Raw genomic sequence first — 26144 nt, 5'->3', positions numbered from 1 at the left:
TACAAGGACACTAGCTAGTAAAGAATCCAAGAATCCTGAATGAAATGGGAATACATCCAAAAATGCTAATAGTAATATCTAAAACTGATAAATAGCAGTTTGCATGACAACATATCCCTGATTTCCCATTAAACAGTGCAAAATCCACAGCTGCTCCAGAAAACATGCATTTTTTGTTTGCTTGCTGTTTGTTTATAGTCCACATATGTCCATAAACTACTTGCAGCAAGAGATCAAAGATAAGGAATTTTAGAAGTCCCAGAAAACCTGTAGGAGTAGGAAATTAAAACACAACATGCGTTTTTATCTACGCTGCTTCCTTATGAGCTCCAGGAAGCAAAGACTATACCTGTTTATTTTTTTCAAGAAGGGTCCTTCTAGTGATTTCAGAAACAGTGAGCAGTTACCAGACAAAGTTGCTCCAAAATATGAAAACACGCTCCAGGAACACTTATACTTTAATAAGGTAAGAAAATGGATAGTTTCACTCCTGCTCTAGCCCCTGCATTGAAGAAGTTTTAACTCCCAGCAGGTAGCAGGAAGGGACATCTCTCTGGCTGATCATTCCCAGTTGGCTTCAGCAATCTCATCTCCCTCCCCACACTCCTCACAGGTGTGACCCAAGGGACACAAGGGTCAGTGAGCACCTCCAAGGAGACTGCCTTGCCAAACAGCTTTGTCCCTGTTATGAACCTATCCCTGCCTCTTGGTAAGCAATGGTTTGGGGTATTTGTCTGATGCAGGTGGTTACCAACACTACTGGTCAATGCCCATCTGGCTCAGACCTTAAATAGTTCTCTGTAATGTGTTCATAGCATGACAAAGAAGAGGGTAGGGAAAGAAGAAGAAAAAAAGTCATCAAAAAACATAGTATCAGATCATATTCCCTGGGGCAATGAAATTGAAAGATGAGAAATCTGTCTTGAACTACAAAGAAGAACTCAGCTCTGAGGAGAAGATACCCTGTCTCATACCCTATTGTTGTTCCCCCCACGATTCCCGGTCTGTTAACTGAACTTACACCTGATCCTTTTGATGCATTTTGGGCCATTACTCAGTTATATATTATGATCAGCATTTTCAATGCAGCCATAAATCTTATCCTGTACAAGCAATTATGTCAGCAGTTTTTTTCCTATGCTAAGCTAACAAGACTTTTCTGAAATATAAAGACATACCCATTATCCCCCAGCATCCAAAACAATTGGTGTGCCATTTGTCTGAACATGTATTCCCTTACAATTCCAGTTTTCTGTTAGAGTCACACGCCTGGGGACATGGTTGTGAAGGACCACAGAGTATTTACACATACCTCTGCATGAAGGTTTTCATTCAACTCATCAAATAGCCTTTCCTGAACTGGAAACATCACCATATATTTTTTCAGACTTACATCATGGCACTCCTATTTTGTAACTGTTTGGAGAACTGAAATTGTGTCTTTGTACAAATTTCAAATAAATACAATTAACTTTCATTTAAATACACACTTTCTGTGTAAGAAACTAAACAACTGATTGGCATCATTGTGTCATCTGTGAATTCCATCCAATTTCACAGCCTTGGACTGCTTTGTTGGACAGGAACTTTGATCTATATGGAATAGGTCAAGCATGTTCATGTACCTGAAACAGCTTTGCTGGTAAAAACATATCTTTTATATTTCAAAGAAACAATATCAACCTGCTGCCAGTTAGAGGATTAAAAGAGAGAGAGAGAGAGAGAGAGAGAGAGAGAGAGAGAGAGAGGGGTCAGAAATTGGAGATATGGCTTTAAGAAGACAGCTTTCTTGTATGACAGAGGTCTTTCGGGGACAAATTCGTAACAGTAAATTACTTACCAGGACTAATAAAAGACAATGAGTGCCATTCAGCAGCACAGTGCAGTTACAGATTATGTTAACCACTTGGGCATCCACTGCACATCTCTCATGTGAATTTCATATTTTTTATTTGTTATAGTGTCCTGGCAGAAAGCTTGGTTACCTACATGATCAGAACCTCCCATGTGCCTCCTACTAAATAGCTGCCACTAAAAACTGCATTTGCACAAAGTTACCACAACAAGGTCGTGCTCCTGGGACCTCTTCAGCAGAGCATGCTGGGCAAGACAGACGTGCTCCAAAAATGGGGAGTAAGAGCCTTGCCCTGGCACAAGACGATCATGTCTACCTTGCTCTGCCATCACTAAAATGCTTAAGGAGCAATGGAAGCCACAAACCTCTCACACAGCTGTCATCTTCTGCTCAGATATGCAAGGTTAAAAAGGAACAGATGTGAGCAAAGACCATCCAAGGGACCACACGCTATTTTGCGAGCCCTGATGTACCAAAGAGGTGCTCAGCTGCATGTTGCCCGATTTGGCACTAGTCCAAAGATCTTAACAGATGTGCAGCAGCACATTAAATTCAGATGGCCTAAGTTGTCACTGTCCCCAAACTTCACCACGCAGTGAATGCTGCCACTCACACAAAAGTGTTATCCAGTTTGCCTATAGATCAAATCTTTACTGCCTCAGTTTTCTGCACAGAATATCAAACAACTCCGTATTCAGTTTGCGTCACTATTGTTCAGCAGCAGATCAGGTGCCCCATTTCAGAGGGGCAGCATTTACATGAAAGGTAGAACAGGCAGTCAGAGGTCTGGCATCACCTGAATTTTAACCTGCCAGCATAAGCAGGCTCGGAGGCAGAAATGAACTGGCAGTTGTACATGCAGCCCTGTTTATGCAGGATCTGGTTCATATGTGTTCCTTATTTTCATTTTGTCTTTTTATCTTATGCTTAAGGACTGGATCCAAAGCTAAAATGACAGTGGAAATGCGTTCAACTTCAGTGGACTGAAGAGCAAATGCTCTGAGCGAGTTTACCTATAGAAGCCTTTAAGTCATTCCAACAGTGTAAAAAGGATTTGGTGTAATTCTTCCTGTAGCTCCATTTCCTTCCAGTTTTGTCCCCAGCTTGTGGATCCTAGTGATTTTTTTGTCATTTCTTTTAACTCTTCAAATCACTAATATATTTCTTGTGTCAGAACTGAACATGGTGGTTGAGCTCCTTTGCTGTTGAACACTACAGAATGCAGTTATCTAGATTTACACCAGCTCCGGATCTGCTGAGGATACACTTTCAGTACAACAGTAAAGATAAAATTTTTAAACTCTGTGAAGTGCATGAGTGTCTGGGTTAGGAAGAGCCAAGACTATGAAACTGCATAAACAAAACCTGTAGACAGGTATGGCATATACAATTTGCCAGAGAGAAATTTGAATGGCAGATTTATATAAACTGAATGAATATTTCAGCACTCCATAAAACTTTTATGAATCCCTTAATTTCTTTTCTGGCTTGCTTCAATTTCATACCTTAATTCTGTATAATCACTTTTATTTCCTATAACTGCAGGGTACAGGACAAAGATGAAGAGTTAGAAGATATAAGTTCAAGGAAATTAAGCCAACAAGTGATTCTGAAGTCTTCACCACATCACAGAACATTCAATGACAATTTGACGTGGAGGTAATTCCCATGTAGTATTTCACAAGGAGTAACACCAACACATTCAGCTATGAGAGCTTCAGCCTTCAGTTCCAGCTTAATTGGTGGTGGTCTATTCTTCTTTCCACAGCAGAGGTTTGGTCATTTTAATAGAAAAAAGCTCCTTGAAAATAGATGAGACAGTTGCTTTGGACTGATAACATCAAGAGCTGTTGGTTTCAATTTACAGGTGTTAATTTACAGACCCACTCCTAGGGCATGAAAAAGGTCTTTTACCCAAGAGACTATCAGATCAGACCAGGCTGGAAGCTTCTTGCAGATCTGAACTCAAAAGAATCACAGTCCATAGAGCTTGAAGCACCCCCCAAAAAATCTGAAGGGAGCCTTCAGATCTACCTATAGACCACAGAAAGGATCTTCCTGGGAACACGTGTGAATCAATTCTCAGACTTGAGTATGGTGACAAGGCAACTGACAGTCCTGGAGCACTATCTGTTTAATGTGATCATCCGAATCAAGAGTTTTAAGACACTTTACTCTCAAATACTGCTCAGATGAATTCAAAAAGTGTCCTATATAGAACAGAAGCCTTTCCACTTATCTTATAACACCCTTTCTGCATCTGAGAGAAGATGAGAATCTAATCTGAATGGTGAAATGTACAATTACAGAAGCGTCACACACTGGTGACCCATGCCACACTAGATTGAATTTACTGGTCAAAGGCTGTTAATCCCATGAACTCTTCCCAATAAAATCCTATCCATCTCCAGTAGGGTCTCTGAACCCACTACAAAGCCAACTTTGACATCTTCAAAAATAAATCCAGAAACATTTGAGAAACAGATACTGGACTAGCGTTTCCTCATTTTGGGACTTGCTTTCATGTTGTGCCTGGGAGCAACGCTGGCCCTTTTTCTTTACGTTTGAGTGTTTCTGTGGCGGTACATCATGCACCTGCAGTAATAAAGCAAGATAACGTGTGGCCAAAATGCCCTGAGGTAACAGTGTTTATAGACTGTTCCAAGACCCATGTGACAAAGAGCTGCAGACAGCACCTCAGAAGACCTTCACCATGTGTTAGGAGGAAGAGAGCAGAAGAAAACACCCACGGCAAAAACAATTAAAGCAGCAGACCAATACTCTGCTCTCCAGAGCTTTAAAGCCATCTGCCAGAATAGAAACACTGGCTGCATACCCTGTAGCACTTTCTTTAACAACTAGTTAATTAGCTCTAAATTCAAAAATAAACTATTAATTAATCAATTACACTAAATTAAAAAGTAGTACAATTCCTAAATAAAATCCTATGCAAAAATCCCAGATAGCTCTATCTCCTGCACTGGAGTGGGGAGGAAGGGAGGTGGGAGGAGGTTTCACAGTGGCTACCTTGCCCCTAGAACAAGCCGTGGACACTGAGCTGAGAAAGTTTCACCAGATGAGCTAGATGGGCCAGCACATTCCTGTGCAGACACACAAATACAGCAACTGAAAATAAGCGATAGCTATATAGTTCATGGTTTATTTTTTTATTTTTCTTTTTATTTTTTTTTTTTTAAACTCACACTGGTGCTGGATCCCTCCCACTATACTGACAGCACAAACAAAAGCCCTTTGGCAAAACACAGATTAAGACTTTGCCACTTACTATAGGAGCAGCCGAAGACCTCAACTCTCAGTCCTATCCACCCGTTGAGACTCCACTTCAGCGGGACGAAGCGCACGAAGCGGGCTTTCACCGAGTGCAGGAGCTTGTGGTGAACCACGCCGTCAGCATTGCTGTTCCCCGCGAACACCTGAAAGGGCAGAGAGCCTGCGTGAGACGCCGAGCTGCGAGCGCTGTACTCAAACTGAACGATGCGAACTGCCACCCCTCTGACTCTCAGCCTTAGAGATTATTTAAAACTATTCATACTGGCTGTTAAGTTCTCTTTCAAGTGCCGAGTCTCCCAGGAACAGGAAGGGTGAGCGAGGAGGGAGACAGGAGCTCGTGGACAGGAGGAAGTATTCAGGGAATTGCAATAACATGTTTTAGTAGGGGATGTTACAGAAGATACAGTATAATTTCTCCAAGCTCAGGGTACACAATACTCCATCAGCCCTTAGCATCCAGTGAGGTGAGGGCTGAGGCCAGTCGAGGCTTTGGTGCATTCAGATTACTAGAGGCTGAGCTAGAGCTTGGGAATACAAAATGGAAAGCATACATATCCATATATATATACGTATGCATATATATATACACACACACACACACACCAGAGAACTCAGCCAGACAGGACGAGATGAAAACTTGAATCAGTACATATGACAGTCAGCATTTTGACTGCATATGCAGCCAAGATTTGCAAACAATAATAATTTTTTTTTTGCCTGTTTGATTAATTGTCTGCAACTGCAAGCCAAAATTAATGACCCTACTCTGAATTACCACTCAACAAAAGGAAATTCTCTAACACATGAAGAATGACTGCAGGATTTCAAAGATGAAGCTTAACAAAGAGAAATATCCAAGGTCTGTGATGCTACCTGAAGCTTTTCCAATTCATCTTTATATCCTGACTCTGTAAAATTAGGCTAGAAATATCATAGCCTTCCTGTCATCTTCAAAACATTTGAGTAACTCAGCAAGGATTGAAATTTGAAGCTAACAGTTTTGTACAAATGAAAACTAAAGATAGCACTAACCAAAAAAAATCTCATAGAAAGGCCATATTTGTAAAGGAGGTCTTTCTCCTTCCAAGTATAAAATTGCATCTGAAAAAGTGATTTATATGCTTCTGCAGTGCAAATGCTGGCACCATTCAACTACAGAATAAAACTGCAAGTACAAATAGGCATAATCCTAATAAAGTAGATCTGAAATTAATTTCTGATGGGAGAAGGCTAAGAAAAAGATACTGGGGGGGTTCATCCCCACCCTGAAAAAAAAGAATTAATTAACAACTGTTTAAATTTTTACTCAAATGCCAGTGAAGTCTTTTCAAAATGTTAAAAATTGTGTAAAGCCTTGAGTTCAGTGTGTTCTTGTTTTATTAATCCCAATGTGATCTTTTTCATTAGAATCATAATTTGTAAGAAGTATCCTTAAATATCTATAATCAATGTCATTGATTAGCCCAGAAATATATATTTTTGGCACACTCCTTTGAAACCTTACCAAATTTTGTCCACTTCACCTTACACATTTCAACCTGGAAAAATCCTCTCATATGCAATAAGCCTCATTCTCTCAAAAGTCATGAACAAGAGAGACATGTATCTAGATTCCTAAAACATGCTTTGCAAGTGTTTTTCATTGCTAATACTCACAGACCTCTGGAGACAAAAAGTCTAACTCAGGCTTTCACAAACCCAGCTATCCCAGTGAAATACGGAAACTATCTATAAAATATGCCACATTTTTTGGTTTCGTTTGTTTTTCTATTAGGAGCTTATCAGGCTGAAATGAGGCTACAATTCTGCTCCAGAAACCAAATTGTTCCCAAAGCTATTCCTATCCTGTATCTCTCTTGTTCTGGACTTTTTATGCAGAAGATCTTGTTTTCTATAAGGATTTTCTGATGGTTGGCTCACCTCTCAAATTCAACTACATTATGTAATTAAAAGCTTCTGTATGAGGACACCTGCTCATCATAATCCATAGATAACCAAAGACAGCAGCTCAACAGGCTTGTCCATCAGATTTTTTTTTATGATTTTTTTTTTTTTTTTTTTTTTTTTTTTTTTTTTTTTTGAGGAGTGTCACAAGTAGCACTTCAAGATGTCTTTGGCTCATTCATCCTGCTTTCCAGGTGGGATTTGAATTCAAATTCCAGCAGAGATAATTTTAGTTTTCTCCCTTATACTCCAAGCGAAATGATCTTCTCTTGCTCAGTAATGAAACCATCAAGCAGAGTGTAAGCCTCAGTCAGTGCTGTGGCAACCCTTACCTTTCTATTAAGAGATTCCTGCACAGAAAAGGTGGATGAAAGGGAATTTTGTTTGTTTGCTTAGAGACAGAGACTATGTTCTAGAGTCCTCTGATTATATAACAATATCAGCTTTCATAGGAGAAAAAAAAAAAAAAAAGCACCAGGGGGTGGAGGGATATATACACGTGTGTGAGAGGGGAGCGTGAGGGTTCAAACAAAAAGTTTCCAGTTTGCACAACTGTGAAGAAAGGCTGCAAAAGCAATGACTAGAATACAAATAAAAGGTGAAAATCAAGAGACAAAAGAAAAAATACACTATAGTATAGTGATATGATGAAACAGTTTCAGGCTCCATGTTTTCTCCTATAATCCTTTAATACACAGAGCTGTCGATACTGCATGTTGTAGCACAAGCTATAATCATTTTTTATCTTATGCAAAAAAAAAAGGAAAAATGCTGAAGGGAAGACCATGTGGAAAGCACAGCACCTGTAGAAGTGATCTCCTTTGCAATTACCAAGCAATGAGAACCAGGCAGTTTATGAATGAGGACATGCTCTGAACAGCCCACGCCCTTCTGCTTGGAGGCAGGTAGGAAAGCAGCGCACGCTGGCACACAGCAGCCCGCACCAGCCGCAGGCCCTTGTGGACAGCTCAAGAGGATCTGTAACTGTTGCTAAGGGCAGTCTTGATGCCTTTCTTACAGGGCAATGACTTTATGGGGTAAACCTGCAAAGACATTTTTGCAAAGCTTGTGCTAACCACGCGCCCAGGCATAGCACATGGGGAGTTGCTGCTGCTCCCCTACAGAGGCAGCCCTCTGCCTACAAGCAGAGGGTATGTACAACATATTCTGGCGACTGTGCAGTCACAGAAGTGCCTCTGGTTTTTCCAGGTACAATAGTACCCTGCTGTGTGTGAGCAGACCCAGGTGTCTACCCTCAGACATCCATACTAGAACATTTCCATACTGACACCTCAAGGAACAGTCAGAATTACCGAAATCCAGACTCCAAATCATCCAGCTCCCAACCTAATGTGTAACTATATATATGTCCTTCCCATATTGAAACAGTCATGTTGGTAAAAATAAACCCCTCATAAACCCAACAAATCCCTTACAGCAGACCTTCTCAAGCTTCTCTAACCAGCAAAGAGGAACTCAAACTTTCAGGAAAAAAATCCACAGCCCATGCTCCCTACCTGTAGACCTGTGTCTACAGGATGACTTTGCCTGCAGCAGGCACATCACTGCTTGTTACCTGCAGAGGAGCACTCTGCTTGCCTGTAGGATTGTTTTGATTTTCGCTTTCAATTCCCACTGCTATACAGATCACCTTCTGACGTTTTATGGACCACCTGTGGGCTGTACTCCATTGATTGAATAATACCAATTGCCACAGATGGTCACTTGAAAACTGATCCACAGCTGACACAGAAATAATCCATCCATTAAAGAAGATGAAACAAGGATGCAGTACCAAATTTCTTAGCCCTGGAGGTTCAAATATTGATTAACATTAAACTTATCAGTGGGAATGGCAGAAATACTTCCTCTTGAGAAATAGCCTCTATTATAACTTGTTGTGGAGAGAGATTAACTCACAGGAACAAAACAACAAACTAGTAGAGAAAACAAAGCACCTTTATGCGATTTCCCACGCAACACAGTTGCTCTGGTGGGAAGCATAACACCGAAAAGCAAGATTTTATTTATTTATTTATTTATTATTATTTTTCAGAAAACCTGCAAACAGAGCAGACTGATGATTTAAGCAGGAAATTCTGCTTCTCATATTATATGAGACTTATAAATCAAAAAGCTCTATTAGAACCAAATATTGACATCAGAGTTGCAAAGGCAAGATGTAGCCTTTTACCAATAGCCAGTGGCTGTAAGGTTACTAGTTTGCCACACACAGGTCTGAGTCTTGAACCAAACTTGTTTCATGACACTTGGTTGGGTGGTGCCCAGCTGTGACACAGGCTATGGCACTCCAGGAATATTTTATGAGCTTTTTCTTCATCCTGAAAGTATAGGTTCATTCTCAAACTCAGCAGACCTCAGCAAAGGCAGCTTCCACCTTCACAAAGAGGTGACTAAGAGCAGCTGTATGGTTCAGTGTGAGGGTCCAACTAGCCCAGTGCTGTATCTTTAACAGTGGCTGTAAGCAAACTCTTACTGAAGAGTAAAAACAAGGCAAGCATACACTGCACTTTTCCTAATACTCTAACCCATTCATTTCAGGGAAAAAAATAGAATTCCAGTTTAGTACTGCATTAACAACAAGTATGAGATAAAATTTTCAAAAGGTGTTCAAATCTCAAAACTCATAGCAGTCCCTGGGATTTGCATTCATAATTCCCTCAGAAAAATTCCAGTCTAAAACAACAATTAAATGAATGGCCTATTTGCACAACTCCTCCATTCAGAAAGATCCCAAAAGCTATTTAAGGGCAGTTTAGGAACACATTGAACAACTGCAGTGAAATATGACAGCTGTTTAGCAAGCCTGCAAAGACATATTTGTTTCTCTGGTATATATTAATTCAGATCTGTGCCAGATTTTATCAGCCAAGATCTGGTTTGTTAAACTTTATATTGCCCTTCGGCTAGATTGTCACAGGATGGTCTCCAGGTTTAGACAGACAAGTGGAAATTCAGTGCAACAAAAATGTCTGCTCAAAGCCTAATCAATTCAAAAAGTAGCACCTGATTCAGGAGTTCACCTCCATCTCCCCCTGCACGCACACTCTGGACAGCAAATGGCAACTTATTTATTGAGCTGCAGAAGCTCATTCCCATAATGACTCTGCTGAACACATTTTGCTCTCCCACTTTATTAGGCAGGTAATGGGATGGGTTCAAAGTGTGTACGCAAGCAGCAGTATAGGCACAATCAGCCCTGAATGATGAGCAGGCTGACCTGAGGTTAACTATCTTCTAGGGGGGGATATTCTAGGATGTATTCAATGCTCTCATTTCTGTCAAAGTCATGCTGATGAACTGAGCTGAGGAAGGGAAAAAAAAAAAATCAGATTATGAACGTGCAGGGGGCACATAACACAGATGTCTGCAGTTTACGATGTTTCAACCTTCACGAAGGAAATACAAGCACAGAAAGAGCATTCCACCTCCAAATCTCACCCATAGCATTGCCGTATGCTTCCTCTAGCGTCCAAAGATATAAGGACAGGAGCACACTGAATTCGAGCTATCCAGCAGCTTAGTGGAGGAACCAAAGCAAGATAAAAAGTAGCTAAGCCTGTTATAAATCCCAAAATGGCAATAAGTAAAACAATGTCATTCTCTCTTTTAAACTCTCTTACTAAGATGAGAACCGTATGAGAACGGTCATGGACTAGAAGGCACTAGCACCGTGTCTCCCAGCATCTCCTCAAACATTTGAGCGTACATACTCTTTAAAGAAAACTTGTATTTCCCACAACAAAATCCTAAAACAGAAGAAAAAAACGCGGGCCAGCTTTTCAGATTTTCTAGCTTCAAATAAGCTATGAGTCAGAGAGAGCTATCAAGCAACAGAATTTTGGTTCTCTCTTGAAGCTTAGATTAGCCAGGATATAATTCAGTGGGGCTAAATCAAGTCTGGGTATTAAACACAAGTTCTCCCTCTAAACTGGGGAGGTCAGTGACAGAAATTAAGTTATGGTAAGGTTCACTTATCTCTACCTGTAGTGTGTAGAAAAAAAACTGAATGGTACCATGGCAAGAGGGGCACAGCATAGCCATGAACACACAGCACAGAACCTCAGCAGCCTCCGACTTTATGGGATGCTACAGTATTTTCATACAACTGTTGTATGAACAACATCAGAGCCTGCTAGCAACACTCTGGACCTCGAAAGGTTTGTGGTAGCTAATATGACTTTTTCTAACAATGAAAACGAAAAGATTATTTATTTTCTGCTGCAAAACAAAGGCAACTGTCAGATTTAGCAAGAGTGGAAACTTTCCTCTTCACCTGGCCAAGACTTCAAATTTAAGGGTGTATATACACATCTTCCCTGTAAGAAAACAAGAAAAATGTAAGGCAAAAAAAAAAAATCTAACTTTCTTTTTAGATTTCACCTTTTCTACATACTATGTATGCTGACAGTGAAAAATGTTGCTCTCCTTGAATTTATGTAATACAAAAAGCCCAACATATCATGCCAGAACTGTTAATATCTTGTCACGAAGAAAAGCAATAAAATGGCTTTGCTGTCAACTCAATCTCCCTGTGTCCATACTGGAAGCTACTAAAATTAAAACTTCCACTTTATTTGGGAGCTGGGTTAAGAGTAGCTCTTGACAACAAAGGGTTCACGGCAGAACACAGTCCTAGGGAGGCCCTAGTGTCCTCTTCATTCCGTGGCCTTAAAAAGTCCTTTTGCTATTACCAGAGGCCAAACCATGGGGAGAAATGAAGGATGACAGGAAGGACTCCCTGAATCCTTAAAGACCTGCAGTTTAGATCTTCATTCTCACCTACCATGCAGTCCCACCTGTCAGGTGGGCAACAAACTTCTGCATTGTTTCTCACTTTTCTTTCTTAAGAACTGGGTTTGTTTTTTTCAAAAAGATGACGCAGCCCAACCAAACTCCAAATACGAAGCACAAATTCATAAGCTTTGGAGTCAGTGGGAGCCTCTTCCACTGATTTCAGCAGGTTCAGATTGGTCCCAGCCTGCCCCAGTGGCTGGGATGCTGCAATGGGAGCCAGAAGGGCTGCATGTGTCCTCTTGTCCTCACTCACCTCCAAGAGTCTCTTCCGGCTTCACACCTGCCTCTTCTATTTATACACCAAGATCTTCATAACAAATCTGTCTTTTCTAGTTAAAGACCTTCTGAGTTAAGGTGCCCGTTTCCAGACTCATGTTTTCCCTTCCAGGTTGAATACACTGACTTAGTTAGTGCAAAGTCTGTTGTTTCTTCAGAAATAGAAACTTCCATTCTGCATTCATCTCCTCCCCCAACCCCATCACAGCTACATTTTCCTCCTAGAAATGCCTATCCTTGACCAAGTCCCTCAAAAAGTAATATTCCCCGACACTATGTCTGCGCTGCTATTAGGGAGGAAGTAAAAAAAAGACTTGAAAGAGTAACTTGTCAAAATTACTATCCAATAACAAAACAGCTGAAGAAATGACAGCTTTCCTCCCCATCTCTCCACTCCAAAATGGGGGAGGAAAAAAAAACTCTACAAAAACAACGTTCAATTTCCCCGTACAATAAGAATTAAAATGAACGGCTGCAGTATGTGATACCAAACACAGGACCTACCTCTGCATGCAGCCCAGACTGCAGAGTAGTCCACCGGAGAGAAGATACAACAGTGTAGCATGTACCAGACCATCTCATCACTTACTTGAATAATCTGCTCAAGTGGGCAGGTTATTTTCCTCTGATCTGCCCCATTACACTGAATATGTATGCTCCTCTCTGGTTAGTTGCTTTCCAAACACAGGAACAAATACTGTTAAACAATATCATTAGCCTCAAATAGATGATTGCCCAACAAAAACCACATTTATATTAAGGACATTGTTATCTTTGTGCTAACAGTTAGTAGAACTGGTCACAGATTTTCCAATAGAAAATGGAGATTTCAGAATGGCAAAATCTTCTGCAAAGAAAAACGTTTTATCTTTAAAGAATATTCACCAGGAAAATTTATGTAGTATTTCATTTTAGACAGGTTCATATCAATTCAGAAAAAGTATCAGTTTCATGCTGATGCCATTAAAAACATAAAGCTTCTTGAGTCTTTTCAAGATCAATGAGATATTTCCATTTAACCAAAAACAGTGAAACAAAATAACGCAAAAATTCTGTGCCTTTTCTTTTCCTATTCTGCTTTCCCCTGCTACAGATTTGCATTCCTTTTCCTGTTCTGGTCAACAACACGTATCAAAAAGACGGATTTTTTTTGCTGGAATGGACAGCCTAATTTTCAAATAGTCTGAATTAGTTATTTTGATACTACAGTAAGTTTAAAACAAGAGGCTAAATACACTTATTTCATTCACTGAATAGTTTTATCAACTGCTGAGAGATTCCAGTCTGAGAGATTGGAATCTCTGGTGCTTTCAGTGCCAAAAGATTTGGAGACAGATACAAAAATAAACAGAGTGCCTGATACTGGTCTTCACTGAGCTCTCAAATATCCTCTCTGTTCTCAAAGTGGTAAAATTTGCAACGGAGTAGAGGCACCAACCATACTAAACCAAAATGACAATAAAAACATCTAATCCATAGATGATCACAGCATAGAGCTTTTGAATTTATTTATTCTTCATAATTAGTCTCTAATTGGTGGTAGCTGAGCTGTCTCTTCTATCAATTCTCTCCAAGTAACAATTTGGATACAGAATAGAGGATCATTTGGATTCCAATTGCAAAATATTTTGTAAACAAGAGCCAGTTAGGAAAAACACACAAACATTATAACCATCAGAATGGAAGAAGGAAACAGACACTTTCTCATTAAAAGGTCTCTGTAACCCATCTTAGTAAATAAAATAGAGACAGGAATAGGTTAAGTCATTGGACCTTCATCATCTGTACTTTTTAACAACCAGCATATTATATGGCATGGTTTTCTCGTTGGTGTCAATCTCTCTCTAGAGTCTCTCAGATAATACCATGGCATGGTTTGCCAGAGACCATTCCCAATGGACATGATGACCTCTTTTGAAGCAAAACAGGATTTACCAGTTGGATAATATTTGAGTTATGCCACAGCCTCAGGACTAGAAAATGGTTCCTGCCTACTGAAATAATTCCAGTTTACTTACATAGATGTAGGCCAAGTGTTTTATCCAACTTGCAGTTGGGCAGGCTATCCTTCTTTCCAGCAATAGACCAAGTGCAATTTCCTCACCCTGCTGAGCCAGTGTTTGCAAACAAATGTGATGTTTCATCTCACATGCAGTTGTGTTTCAGTGGTTCAGAATTGATCCCCATCTTTAGCTATTAGAATCATCCTAAGTCTTTGGAGCACTAGCAGGTGAAGGATTTATAAAATATTACAGCTGTTATTGCTGTTATTATTATTATCACTACTACATAAACTATTAATAATGGGAGCGAGCACCAGCAAAATTAAAACCATAAATTACAGGTCTAAGCTAAAAGTCAGAAGCTAATTCCTGTTTCTTCTCAGTCTCTTGCACTTTATCTTAAAAGCAATCCTACATATAAGATAGTATTTTGAGCTGTATCACAGCAAAGGATAAATATTTCCCCAGTACCTTGACTAGATTAACCTGAGTCAATAGACTGAAACTGCTCTTTCCACTACCAGTATTAATCATAGATTTCAGCTGTTCTTTTGCATAAAATCTCATGGAGACCTTCATGCTTCATATTAAATTAGTAGGATTAACAATGCAGTAAATGTGTTTATGTCTAGCAATGTTGGAAAACTCTGGAAACCTTCCCTGTATTTAGGTTCATCAAAGTGAATTTAAATAGCTAGCCCTGTTACACTAGGTATCTTTCTGGTTATAATTTGCCAGATGGATTCAGTAAGACGACACCAGAGAGGTGTTAGTTATTCCCTGCAACAGTGACCTCAGATGAATATTGTGCTTCATTATCCTGCATTATTTCCTGCTATATAGTTTGATGCATTTTCATTTGGATCAGTAAAATAATAACCTGTGGAAAAGGATAAATGCATAGGCTTAATTTTCTCCACTGCTTCATAATGCAGATGCACACTCATCTCCTTAGCTATACAAATGCCTTCTGGTTTTCTGTTTGTTTGAATAGGAAAAAGTTCACATTCTGGCCAAGAAAGCAACCGTTAACATCTCAAAAGGGCACTGCAGACTGATCTCATTGTGTTGTTTATCTTATTCAAGATCTTCTCTCTGGAATACCATTATCATAAACAACACAAATAAGTGGTTACTAATAATAAGGAAGGGCAGCATTTGCTTCCAATATTTATCATGCTTTGGTTACAAAGCACTGTGTAATTACAAATCAGAAAAAGATACATATTTTTGCATATATATTTCTCTAGATTTCTACCAAGCCTAATTAAACTGCAAATTCTGCTGTCAATACACTTCAAGTTACATCCTAAATCAGTATAAATCATTAAAGCAGCCTTCATGGCAGCGGAACCATGCTGACGTCCATCAGCTCTAGTTCCGGTCCAGTGAGTTATATAAACTGCCATTCTTAACGCAAGAGAGTTGGATCTAATTGACATAGCTTCCTCCTACAAAACCATCACTGTAATATTTGCAGTGTCCTAAATTTGAATCTCACCATTGTACTTTCACATAAGGGTCTGTCATTCAGCCACAGCAAATCACCCTACGGGACGCTAAAGCAACTTAACGACATCGCTTTTCTTCTTCCTGAAATAGCGTAAGATGAGCATTTGCAGCACCTCTGCAGGAATACATAAGCCAACATCTTCTAAATGCATGTTTGACCATAACGTTTCAATTGCACTTTTTACTCTGCGTCAGTAACACCAAAAAATCTTCAGCAGTAGGATTTGAAGGTCATGCAGTGCTCTAAACAGAGGCATCTGTAAATATGTAAATTCAGCTGGATGGTCTCTAAGACCTACAGTAGGAGCTGCATTCTTGTCCCCTTACCAAGGAGCATCATCTTAGAGAGACTTGGTCTTTGCATCCTCCAAAACCTAGACATGAGATGCTGCTTTGCACAAAAAAATTGCCAGCTTTTCACAGCCAGCTATCATCCTCTCCCTAACACCTCCATTTTTGTAAGAAGCAGCAAAGAACAAGGTGTGGAATTTTCCATATTCAGGAGGCTCCCACACAGCTTTAGAAGAGTAACAATATTAAGAAAATTATGCCCTTTCTTTCTGGACCCACAGCCCAAATTTTACCTTAATGGATACTTTTAAAGAAATCTTATAAGAGCTAGGACATAAGTGAATGAAAAAATACGATTATATCTTAAAATATGTCAATAATTTCAACGTAAGTTCTTTTTACATTAACTGGGTAGTTTTATTTCCCAGAGCACTCTATTACTGTAGTTTCAAGTTGTACTTTTTCATTTCACCTCTATACAAGTTTTCCTCTAAGTCATAGCCAGGCAAATATTAAAACCTGGAAACTAAGGAGGAGCCTCTCCACAGGCACCAATAATATCCATTTAAATATAGCAAAGCAGGAGGGAGGAATCAATAGCTCCTTAACAAGCCCTCCTCCTGAGGAGGGCAGTCTGGCACAGAGGGCTCTTATTTCTTCTTAACCGGATCTGAAGTGACCCATGACATGGATCCATGAAACAGACTACCTTTAGAACAAGAAATAGAAATGTTGCAACGTTTTTCTGAAAATATTGAGATGATGACATTAACTCTAAGAGTTTTTCTGAAAACAGTTTATGTAGATATGCTTTGGAAAACATCTAACAAGAGGAGAAATAAATAAGTTTTTTTTAAATAATACATCCCACAGAAAGCAAAATTTACTAATTACGGAATTTCTTTTAAAAACTTCTGCATATGGTAAAGTCTGCATAATAAAGAAAAATTGCGCTTCAACTGTGCTCTTCAGCAAAGAGAGAGGTGTTCAAAAACACAAATTTAACTGCTGCCAATAAATGATACGGCTACGCGCTCTCAAGTGCATCTGCCTCAATACACACATTCGAAAACCTCAGGTTTCAGCGCCACAGCATTCATGAACACTTGAAATCAACTGGTATTCATGCTGAGAAAACACAGCGTTAAAAAGACAGTTGTTTACAGCACCACTAAATTGACCTATTATGACTAAAAGAACATACAGTGATTCTGCAGACTCACAGATCTTTACCTTGGTGTTTGCATGACTTATTGAGGAATAACTTCATTAAAGTTCCTTATTCTTGATAAAGCAACAGGACAGAAATGGACAAAATTCAAACAGAAAACAGTAAAGAGCAGTCTCAAGAAGTTAAGTCCCAATTAAACACAGCACGTAAATGCAGATCTCTAGGCTAAGTAAAAAGCATATGTGCTAATGCTAGACACCTGAACTAACCTGGGTGAAAGCCTAATTTATTAGGAGACATAGCCTAGCAGATACACCAGGAGCTTAGCAGAAAGAAGATAATCAGGAGGAGGCCCCACAGTTCCCAGTACAAACAATATAAAGAGGACAGAGTGGGAATCTCTGGTAAAAGAGAGGTGCTGTGCTTTAAAGAGAGGTTAGACCCAAAAAGGGACGATAAATTATGGTCAGTAACTACTGATTACCCTAAATTCTCTAAGAATTCGAATCCCACATGACCAGGTTATATTATCATTTCACACAGTGGTAGCTAAGGTGGTAAAGAAGATCCGTAACGGGAGAACACAGAGGCCTCCACTATCTTTGAACAGAGAGGGTAACTGTTGCAGTGATTGAATTTTAGGAAATAGAAATGCATGTTTCTGAACTGTGTAGCCAAAGTACCTGTAAAAGCAGAAACAACGCTTGCTTTAGACTTCAGCAACACACAGGATGAAAATATTGCTTCTAAACAGCTACTCTGCAACATGGACCACACTATATTCGTATTCAGCACACTCAACAGCAGATCTACAGATCATTATACATATATTAAAACAGAGCTTAATTTTAAAAAGACGAAATGCATAAAAATTAGGGCACATTAGACAAATTAAAATTATAAAGTAAAGAATAAATTATTTTAAGCAGCATGGAGATTATAGAAGGTCATCATCTTAGACATTCAAAATGCATGCATGTTATTTACTGTGAAAAAGACTTAAAAAGTAGGGCTGAAGACTTTAAACAGAAAGAATTAAAGCATGGCCAAGTTAAACAAGAGGGTAAAAGAAATGATTGGAAGTAGAACATCCTTCTAAGGACTTACAACTAAATGATGAAAAAAAAATCAAGAGCAGCTCTGCACAGTTAATACGGAATACCATAATAATAATGATAATAAAAAATAATTTGAAAAAAGGCACAAAAACTAATATATCTCAGAAAGCCTGAGAAAAAAGTTTGCAAGATAGCTTGAAGAAGACAAGACACATCTTTATATCTGAGCTCACTAGGGTATAGCTTAGGGTAGTTCCCACACTAAACTCTTTCTTTGAGGTGAATGCATCAGAAAAAATATTTTTAATTGAAATGCTGAATGAACACATAAAATGAACAGTAACAAAAAACTATGCCCTACTAATATTCTTCCATGAGGAGATCTACTATAAATTGCTCAACTATTAGCTGTGCTGCCTATCCTATCACTTAAATCATTACCAGAAGTAGGCAGCAGAAAATGTAGTACCATTTTTTCAAAAAGGGCTGTAACTGAAGGTCTAGGAACTCAAACACAAATAAATCTATAATCAGTAGAAATTATATTAAAAGTCATAATAATTAAACAGGTAGATCATTATACAGTGACGAAAAGGCTCCTTTTCTCTTTTTTTTCTACAGAGTAAAGCCATCTGTGCAAATTTATTAGAAGTCTTCAAGGAATCAATTTGTGCATTGATAAGAATGACCTAATTGGTACAATGCATGTGCTTCAACAAGTTTTTGACAAAATCATGCAAAGACTTACGAGAAAAAGCAAACTAAGCTGTCATATGAAAAAATGGAATGTGCCTTCATGGATTAGTAATTTAAAGAATAGGACAAGAAAGGTTAGAAGGAAAATTGCCAGTAGACTCTTGGCAGGGGGGAGATCTATGCTATCCACTGACTTCATAAACAAACTGAAGAAAAAAGGGAATGTAGAGAACTGATACCATTTCATGATGACAGAAAACTAAGTGGGTAGTATAAATAAAGACTAACTGAAAAGCTGCAGAAGGATCTTAAGATACCAAATGCTGAGGCAGTAAAATGGAAAATGAATACAGAGATGACCAATATCAGGTACGACAGCACACAGAAAAGGATCATCTTAATTACACACACCCCAAAACAGGTTCTAGAACAGCTGCTATCATTCAGAGAGCTCAAAACCACTGTAAATTGTTGTATGTAAGCATCTGTTCTGGACTCAAAAACAGCCAAGAAACCAAAGAGATTATTAAGAAATAGAGAATAAAACCCAGAAAGCATCAATATGCCACATTAAGCAACTCTGTACTTGAATACTTCCAAGTTTTTGTCTCTCCATCTCATAGATGGAGTAAAATTTGGGAGGAGATGGTTGGAGAGAGAACAGCAACCAGGTTGGCCAACGGCATAAACCATCACTAGAATGAGGAGAGATTAAACAAGTTGGGATTCTTCAGCCTGAAGAACTGATGTCTGAAGCGGAGTACAAGAGGGCCATAAAACTCTGAACAGCGGACACAGGAGGAGGTCGGGGAGCAATTACTCATGTTTAATAGCACATGGAAACTAAACAACCAGCATCAGTTTCAGATGGCTTCTGGACTTGGCAGCATTCACTTTGCTTGGGATAATCAGACAGGGTCTTTTCTTGTCAGATGTTTATGTCTCTCTATACTAAAAATCCAGTCTACAGCCAACTTTTGCTAATCTCCTCACCAACCCTCAAAATGGGAGACACATACACAGAGAAAAGCAAAACTAATAAAACATGTAAGCTCTCAGATACAGAGAGAATATACAGAGATTCATAATTATTCAGAGTTTCAGGAAATTTACTGACCTGCCTAAGAAGTGAAATACATCTACTCCTTTTCTCTCAGTAATATAAATTAAGAAAAATTCTTATTTGGTGCTGGTGAAATTTCATAGGAAATTCTGAATGCCAATGAAAAAATTAATTTTACTTCTGTAATATTTATTCATTAGATTGCATTCCCACAACCGTAATGAACAGAATAATTCTGAAAAAACAATAAAAATCTAAGTTGATTTCAAAGTTTGCCTTTGCAATACGTCACTAGAAATGTTCTTTTCTTTCAACCAAAAAACTTGTATTGATATAGAGTTTTTCAACGGGAATATTTCTCTATAAGCTAACTAGTCAGAACCCTGAAACTATAACTACAAAGATATTTGAAAGTCAAATGCAGACTTTACACTGTAAACCCGTCAGTTTCCTTTCGTGTCTTTTTAGCTGATCAACTTTGCAAATCATATCATGCTTATGCAGTACTGTAGGTATATAATGAGTATATAAGAAGTCACCAGCATCTCTTAACAATATCCTGATTTCCCTGAATACATTCATTATTTCTGAATGAATTCCTGGCAGAAATACTCATCAGAAGAATGAAAATACTAAATAAGGGAGCACAAAAATATTACTTAATTATTTTCATAACACTCTTAAAAAGAAATCTTCTGGTTTGATTAGTTTTTAAGATTTTTTTTTCTAATGCTCCCCTAAGCAGAAATAGAATGGTAAATGCAAGAGCAGTAATCTCACCTTTTTGGTTTTCTAGGCAGGAGCCTGTGGGCAACCTATATATTTCAATTTACAAGCAGACAAACCTTGTTTGCCTGCATTTGCCCTTTGCTACTCCTAAGTCCCACCAACCTACAAAGCACCTCCCCTTTCTTTCATGCATCAAATTTATTTCATGCTTTCTGTGCAAAAAGCACTCAGCTGCATCCTTGTGATGACCACCACTTATTTTCCTCTCTGCCTCCAAAGCCAAAGGCCTTCACAAGAGCCGCAGGAAAACATCTCTCTGGGCTGTTCAGATGCTGACTGCCTCATCCCCCAGGGTTTGCAGCCCAAAGGCTGTTCCCAGGACCAACACTGCACAGACAGCATGGATGGGCACCATGGCAAGATGTTGGTCTCCAGGGCTGACAGCTACTGGTCCATGTTCTTCCCAATCTCATTCTCTTTCATTATGCAACTGAGGCATTCTTCAATGTTGAGAGCTATCAATATTTACTAAGGAAAAAACAGGGCTGTACTTTTTAAACAGATGAATTCTTTCATTTCTCCTTTAAGGTATGCAAGAAAAAAAGAAAGGATTTATTTGTAAGACCACACTCACATCAGCATTAGATTTCAACAGCAATAGGTCAAACATCACCAAGTCTATACTTATATATACACACATATGTTTTTTACATATACATACACATATGCATATAGAATTCTAAAATAGAGCTTGAATTTCTGATGAGAAAGCACATTTCCAAGGGGTTACTTTTTTCTTATTTAATTTCTGTAGAGCTAATCTAAAACCTAGTTTTATCGTGTACCTAAAAAAAAAAAAAAAAAAAAAAAAAAAAAGATAAAACAAAATCATCCTTCAGAGGCACACTTCAAATCTCTCCATTGTATGTAACCTACCAGCCCATCTGAGGGGCTTCTCAGGAATTATTCTTCCTTTCCTCCCCTTTCATAAAATAATGATGTGCATCATTTTTGAAGACTTCTCCTTCATCTCTTTCAAACAATTTAAAGATTCAGCTTTTGTGGTTCACCCTTAACTTCCTGTTGACAACCACAGCACCCTGGATTATACTAGAAAAAGAAATAAAGGGTCATTTAAGAATTAAACCCTGCTATTAAACCCTGAAAATAAATATAACTTTATGCCTATATAAGCTGGAGGGATCCAGAGGTGAAATAGTCAAAGAAAAAAGTCAAGATAACGAGAGTCTTTAAAACTGGGACTCAGTCTTCTAACTGATATGTTCCATTATGTCCACTTGTATTTTTCTTTTGATACTATGCTGTCTTCATTTCTACAACTTGACCACAACAGCGCAGGCTGACCAGCTTTTGTGCAAGTAAAGGGTCCTCCATGCCTGCCCGAGAAACTGGAAGGGGCTGCAGCACAACCTGCTGTTTGCTTGTTAGATTGAGGCTTGTTCGATTGAGTGACTTGGACTCCTACAATGGATTGAGAGGTATAAACAAGCCAAGATAGCATTGTTTTGACATAAGCAAAATCTTGATTTTTGCCATCAGAGTGATGTGAGTTATCTCTAACTTTCCACCATCCAAAGACAGTTTGTTTTTAATACTCAGGCAGATGTGTTCACAGCAATAACAAGGGAGATCTCCAGGGCATTTTAAACGCTTATCAAAAATGTGGAAAGTCTAAAGTCTGGGGCATTTAGTACAGCTAGAATGAATAACTAGGAAAGAATACTTGGGAAAAGAAGGCTTATGAATAAAAAGTATACGTACTGAACAACTGGTTTCCCGTCGCTTCTTCAAGAAATATGACACATCATTTCTGATCTTCAGAAAGGCAGTACTAAATACTCTTAGCAGCAGACACAGCGCCTGTAGGCACACATCTCTTCCTCCTGCCTGAGCCCGACAATTCCAGACTGCTTTGAATCACCTAATCCTGTGCCTTGCATTTTTTTTCTATTTTCCTATCATAACAATTTTATAAAGCAAATTAATGAAACCTACAGACATTTGAATCAGCAAGGCAAAGTGACCTTCAAGTCATATCATCAGGGTTTTCCCTGCTCCGGCAAAGTCATATTAAAATTCCTCAGCCTGTGCTATCGGCTGAATCCTGAAAAACACCTGAACGTTTGCACTTCTTGCTGCAGGAGTAACCGCTGGTATGTTACACTGTCAAGACTGCTCTCAGCTTCCTGGGGCACCCTGTGCCACTTTGATGACTTTTACAACATCTGAAATTTTAAATCTGCAAATTCCAGGCTGTTTGGGACTGTGGCCTATAGTAGTACAAGCAAATCTGCATTTTCTTGCATCCCCATTCTGCGGACTTATATAAGCCCTAGTGTTGAAGGGTCCTTAGCAATTAGGATAATTGACATTATATCCTATCTCTCCTTCCTTCCTCTAATCTGGAAGAAAAATCATCTGGTCCCAGAAGCAGTTAATAATACAACACTACAAATGATTTGTGTCTGTAATAATATCTTTCCTCAGTGCACCACGGGAAAAATGTTTTTAATTGAATTATAATAAACTGGAAGGTTTTTTCATTTGTTTGATTTTTAGCCTTTCAAGTTTTTCCTGTGTTTGCTTGTGCTTGATAGTTTTAAATATTGGATGAAGAAAACAAATTAAACAAGAAGCAAAATTAAACAAGGAAATGTTAATTTTGGAAAAAGAATATTGAGATCCTAGCTATCCAATCATTTCTCCCAGACCACATGACAGCATACCAGTAAGTATTTTTGCTAGAACACAAAAACTCTATGTAAAGGCCAGATTACATCCTGCCAGGAATTTAAGAAGCAGCCGTCCCCGCTAAACGCTCACAGTCCACACAGACAATGCAAACCCCCGTCTGCAGACGATCCTCATCCCAGTATCTTCATGGGTCACTGATCCACAAAGAAACTTGCCCACGCTCATGATGGAAGTACACAATGCGATGTAAAAATCAATTCTTTTTTTCCCAACTCACAACCTAGTCATATAAATAAATTCCGAACCAGGGCATATCTTTAAATGCCTTCTTAGCAGAGTGGAACAGGGATTTAGAATTCAAAACTAAGCATTTTGGAAGGTGAGAAAGTCTAGGTAACATCTCTGGACAAGTCCCTCACCTCTGAAAGCAGTGACTGTAAGGCAGCAAAGCGAGCAGACCGCAGTCTGTCTCCATTCCCAGCCCCAGCAAAACCTAACAGGTAGCGTATCTCTGTACACACTACCATGCCAGTCGAGGTGATAGGAAATTTCAATTAACTTAGAATTTGAATAGAGAAGATTATAGGAAGATGAACTGTTGGGGGAGGGGGCGGGGAAACAATTCCTCCCCCCCCACACATAACCCCCAAATCCTTCTTTAGTCTCCACTTCTGGGAGTCCTGTATTTGCTGTTTATGCTTGCCTGCCACTAAGTGCATCATTAGCAGCAATAGCTTCCAGAACAACATACCCAACCTATTTTAGCTGAAGGTACCAGTGAGAGTAGTTTCAAATAATTATAGGAGTTTTGCAACTGAAAGAGCCACTGAAACCAGAAGATGAATACTGAAATACATCTTAACGTATTCAGGGAAGATGCGTCCTCCGTGTGCAGCCTAGAGAGCCACAAACACCTTGGGATGTGAAGTAACTAGAAGTTGATATTGAAGTTCTTTGACTTTAAGCAGAAGAAAATATACATAGCATGAATATTAATACAAAACTTAAGTCAATCGGTAGATACCATGACCACTTCCAGCCAGAAATGTCCTAATGACTGTATCTTGTTTCTTAAAAAGTGCTGCTGTCAGAACCTGCCCCACTATAACTCCATCAAAACAAAATTAATAATGTTAACTTAACTCAGAACTATGAGCTTATTGTCCTTTTTAGGTTATTGCAACTATCTTGTTAATTCCTCGCTATGGTTTGCTGCATTGCCTGGATAAATAAGGAGAACAGCAGTCTCTCATCTATTTCAAGAGCTCCTGGAGGGACAACCACTGCTTAGATGACGAAGTGCATTGTATTCTGCTCAGTAGGAAAGGCAGGATAATGCTATAGAGGATCTGCAGTTCCCCCCCTGATCTCAGCCTCATAAATAGCCTTCTAAATGCTTGCTTGTAGCAATATGGATCTAAGAGTCTGGAACATGACCCACATGAAACAAATTAAGTTAACGATGTTGATTCTCACAAGAGGAATACAAAGATATTCCAAAAGCTTCAATTACTGGGAGAGGGGCTGAACTCAAAAATAACTAGCTGTGAAAACGTAGCCCACCTATACTGAAAAGTAAAAATCCACCCTCTTGATTATTCACAACATTATTTTAGGTCACTGAAAAATCTGCCCATAAAGCACTCTATTGATGTCTAGCCCTACCATTATCACATTCTTGGGAAAAAGAAACCAGACACTTTGATCAGTCCAGTTGCACCCCTCACATAGGTTGCTGGAAAAACATCTCACAGCTGCTTGCACTATGCATTAGCAAGACTGTTTATGCATCTACTACACTGCTAACTTTTCTCCATCATGCTGCCTCACTGCTCCCTGTTCAACCCCTCATGAAGGACCCTGTCAGTCATCAGCCTTCAGCCTGTTCACTGCCAGAAGCTGTTGCAACCTATCTAAATTTGCAAAGTAAGGCAGGAGGAGCAGGAGCCAGAGACTCTGCTCAGCAACAAGTAGTGGCCAAAACACTCCTATCAATTCATGACACCAGCTCATCTCTCAAGGTTCATGCTACCCTAGACAACAGTATTTGCAGACCATGCTATAACTGGTGAATATGTATATAATATCACCTTCCCAGAACATGATTAAAGAATATCGTTTAAGGGATTCTCAGCAATACATGGTTTCATCACTGAAATTCTGCTCATTTCACCGGAAGATATTTTAATTCACACATGAAGCTTAGTTTGGCACTGCTGCAGATGGAAGACACTGTACGTTGTAATCATGTTTCTCAATGTGTTTTGTATACATATGAAAGGAGCAAAATAAAAATTGGTTTCACTCACTGATTCTTGTACTTTCCCCTTCAAAATTCAGAATTGTGTTTCTTCAGTCACAACCATTATCTTTCTGTTAGACTTGCTGGTTAAAGTAGCATACAATCTACGAAAAGGTGTTGTAGCCAAGTAACTTCCTGTTAAAACTAATAATTCACATGGCGGCCAATAAAGATGGACTCAGATTCTATTTTTAGAAAAGCAGCAACACTTTCAGCTAAGACTGCCTTTTGATACTGTGGAGAATTGGATGAATTAAAGCACACAAATAGGCAGATGGGATGGACAGCAAGCATTTAAAAACCTGTACAGCTTAAACTGTACCATCTGCAGAAAGGTGGACAGCTAATACGAGTTTTTCACAATTGCCTTATCCTCTGTTTTTCTTTGAGATAATACATGAGAAATTGTAGTTAGTTATA

The 26144-nt window shown here is 39.0% G+C and overlaps 1 protein-coding gene across 1 annotated transcript in view; it reads right to left on the bottom strand.

Moving 5' to 3' along the window:
• The window catches only part of CNTNAP5 (contactin associated protein family member 5), a 286625-nt gene that overhangs the window by 151341 nt on the left and 109140 nt on the right, over positions 1-26144 (bottom strand). The window contains exon 4 of the mRNA XM_062578339.1: positions 5142-5289. Coding sequence (XP_062434323.1) covers positions 5142-5289 — 148 coding nt within the window. The remainder of the gene's footprint in view (positions 1-5141; positions 5290-26144) is intronic.

This window comes from Rhea pennata, chromosome 6 (genome assembly GCF_028389875.1).
Source record: "Rhea pennata isolate bPtePen1 chromosome 6, bPtePen1.pri, whole genome shotgun sequence".
In the NCBI taxonomy this organism is placed as follows: domain Eukaryota; kingdom Metazoa; phylum Chordata; class Aves; order Rheiformes; family Rheidae; genus Rhea; species Rhea pennata.
Note: the sequence above shows the minus strand (reverse complement) of the source record. Positions and strands in the feature narration are given on the sequence as shown.